General features: G+C 36.9%; 1 protein-coding gene across 1 annotated transcript; it reads left to right on the forward strand.

Moving 5' to 3' along the window:
* Window positions 1–2228: 2228 nt before the first annotated feature.
* On the forward strand, window positions 2229–3035 carry LOC129022515 (keratin-associated protein 13-4). The gene has a single exon (XM_054468717.2). It carries the CDS (start codon window positions 2285–2287, stop codon window positions 2765–2767), a length of 483 nt encoding a protein of 160 aa, XP_054324692.2. The 5' UTR covers window positions 2229–2284; the 3' UTR covers window positions 2768–3035.

Here is a 3035-nt window from a genome sequence, read left to right on the forward strand (position 1 = left end):
TTAGTGAAAGCAAGATTTTCCAGCATGTTAGTGACAAGTTGCCTGGTAATTTACAAAAGAGAAGCAGGTAGGTGCCAAACATTGTAATTTTCAACTATGGATGAGATTCTATTGAAAACATATCTCAAATATCCAAAGCCATTATTCATAGCCCAGTGAAGAGAATCATCTGTCAAAAGATCAGAAGCCTTTTGATGTATATCCCTGAGCCATATATTTTATGTGAAAGATCTCAATTTTTAATTGTTGATAAATAATTCAGTCAAAAAAAGAAACAACAATGATGAGGCTCCATATTAAACAGAACAAATAATATGATCTCCAAGATGAAGTGAGTCCAAAGTTGTGGCATTTACAAGTTCTTCTTAAACTTCTATCAAATTAATGTGGACAAAGTTTTAGAGATTTAGAGGCAGAGAGAAGGGAAGAACACCTCTTTTCACAATAACTGGTTCAGAGAAGGATTTTTGAATAAGGAGCCTTGATTAACTGAGGACAAATTCACTAAATCCCTTAGTTTCGCATGAATAAATTCATACTCTCCATTTAAGTCATAAGTTTTGTATTCAAGATTATTTTAAAGAGTTACATTTGAAACAAAAGAAAATGGGGAAGGAATAGTTTCCAAACTTACTTACTAAGGTACAAGGTTAGGGGAAATCAACTGCTATTGAAAAATAGAAAGTAACTCACTGAGTAGATATTTGAATTGGCCATATTTGCTTCTTTCTTCATTCTTCCTTCTGGAAGGCCTATATTAAGTTACTTTTCAATATTGCCTTACATTTTAATTGAGAAAATTTAATCAAGAAAATTTCTAACATTATTGTTGTAAGTTTATTATATTTTATTATAAAATAAAATGTCATCAACCATGACAGTACATTTTCTTTGGTCCTGAATATAATTTAACTACTTGTATTTCAACATAGAATATTTTGTGAATGAACTTACAAAGTGGCTATCCTCAAAGAATATGACAAAGCTGTCCAATTTTTATTTTTCAACATGGAATCTATAATTCAGCAGAGGCAAACAAACATATGAACAAAACATAAAATATAACAAGTAAAAAAAAGAAAAAAGATAAAATCAAACTTAAGCACAGAAAAAAGAAAGAAAAATAGAGGGAAAGAAAGTCAGAGGAAGAGAGAGAGAAAATAAGAGAGAAACATTCATATACCATGCAGAGGAAAAGAGGACTGGGGAACAAAGAAACTTCACATTTTCACAGGAAAATGTAGGATGGTACCTGGTTCTACAAGTGGCAAAAAGACACTGAAAACCAGTAATATGGAAAGCTAGAGACATTCTAAGAAGGTAGAAGCCCTGCATAATTACAAAAGTAGATGATAAATATATCAAAGTTCATAAGATTTGCTAATTTTGAAAATTTTTGCTCATAAAGACATTGAGACAAGACACATGACAGCTTGAATGCAATAGGAAAAAAATTCTGAAATTCCTGAGCTTTCTCTTTGTTTCTCTTTCACTTGTTTCCTCCCTTCAGCAGACAAGCATTCAGGCTCTTTGGCTGAATAGACAAGACCTCAAATTGATCTTCTCTGTGACTGTGTTTCAATCGAGCTTCTTTTTGTTATCTTGTCTTTAAATAAATGGCAAGGTTTCTTTCAATTTCTAGCCATTTCTTTCTATCTCTTTGCTTTGCCTGTTCTTGATCTTTCTTCACTGGATATGAGACACACTTTATAACTGTAGTACTTAATGTATTAATTTACTCTTACCTCCCTAAAAAATCACCACAAAGTAATTTTGGAGTATAGCAATGAATGGTGACAAGATGGATCATTTTCACAAAGGTTCTCATCCAGGTGAAAATTGCACCACAAAGAAACTAACATTATCTCATTCCCCACTCTTAAGAGGAAAACATCTACTAGCAAAGCCAGATGTGAATACACAGGAAAAGAGGCAGGTAGCATGTGCCAAAGAAACAGGAAGAGCTTTCCTTGTCATGATGAGCTAGACATTAATGTAAAACAGTCATAGCATTTCTGACATAAGTACAGTTCATTGGCTTTGTGCTATAACACGAAAATTATAGCACCCATAAATACAATACATGGAAAACTATTCAAATGCAATTACAGACAAGATTACGCAGTTACACATATGCAAATGAGGGACCACAAATATGTAAAGGATGACCCTGTTGGGCACCACACCTATTGCTGAGAGGATATAAATGCCCTTGTCCAGGATGCGACATTAAAACTCAGAATCTTCTTAGGTGCACTCAGCTGAACTCACATCTCTCATCAGCATGTCCTACAACTGCTGCTCCAGAAACTTCTCCTCCCGCTCCTTTGGGGGCTACCTGTACTACCCAGGCTCCTACCCCAGCAGCCTGGTCTACAGCACTGCCCTCTGCTCTCCCAGCACCTGCCAGCTGCGTTCCTCTCTCTACAGGGACTGTCAGAAGACCCGCTGGGAGCCTGCCAGCTGCCAGAAATCCTGCTACCGCCCCAGGACCTCCATCCTCTGCTGTCCCTGCCAGACGACTTGCTCTGGATCTTTAGGCTTTCGGTCCAGCAGCTGTCGCTCCCAGGGCCATGGATCTAGGTGCTGCTACTCGCTGGGAAATGGATCCAGTGGCTTCAGATTCCTGAAATATGGAGGCTGTGGTTTTCCTTCCCTGAGTTACGGATCCAGATTCTGCTACCCAAACTACTTGGCTTCTGGAGTCTGGCAATCTTCTTGTTACAGACCGATCTGTGGATCTCGCTTCTATCAATTTACCTGCTAAATTTCTAGATTCTTTTGAGTATTGGGATCAAAGTCTCTACTGAATGCAGCCATAATTTTCGTTCTTGCCAGTTCCCAATATCCTTTTAGTCTTCCACCACCAGCTTCCTGCATGACCAACTTCTGGCAGACTGCGAAATTAATGAGTAACCTAATATTAAGTTCTAATATCTTTACCATTGATCGAATATATGCTATCTGATTTTCATCCAAAAACTGTTGAAAATGGAAATTTTAATCTAATAAATTTATGTAATCTGGTACCCAAA

The sequence above is a fragment of the Pongo pygmaeus genome, chromosome 22 (genome assembly GCF_028885625.2).
Source record: "Pongo pygmaeus isolate AG05252 chromosome 22, NHGRI_mPonPyg2-v2.0_pri, whole genome shotgun sequence".
In the NCBI taxonomy this organism is placed as follows: domain Eukaryota; kingdom Metazoa; phylum Chordata; class Mammalia; order Primates; family Hominidae; genus Pongo; species Pongo pygmaeus.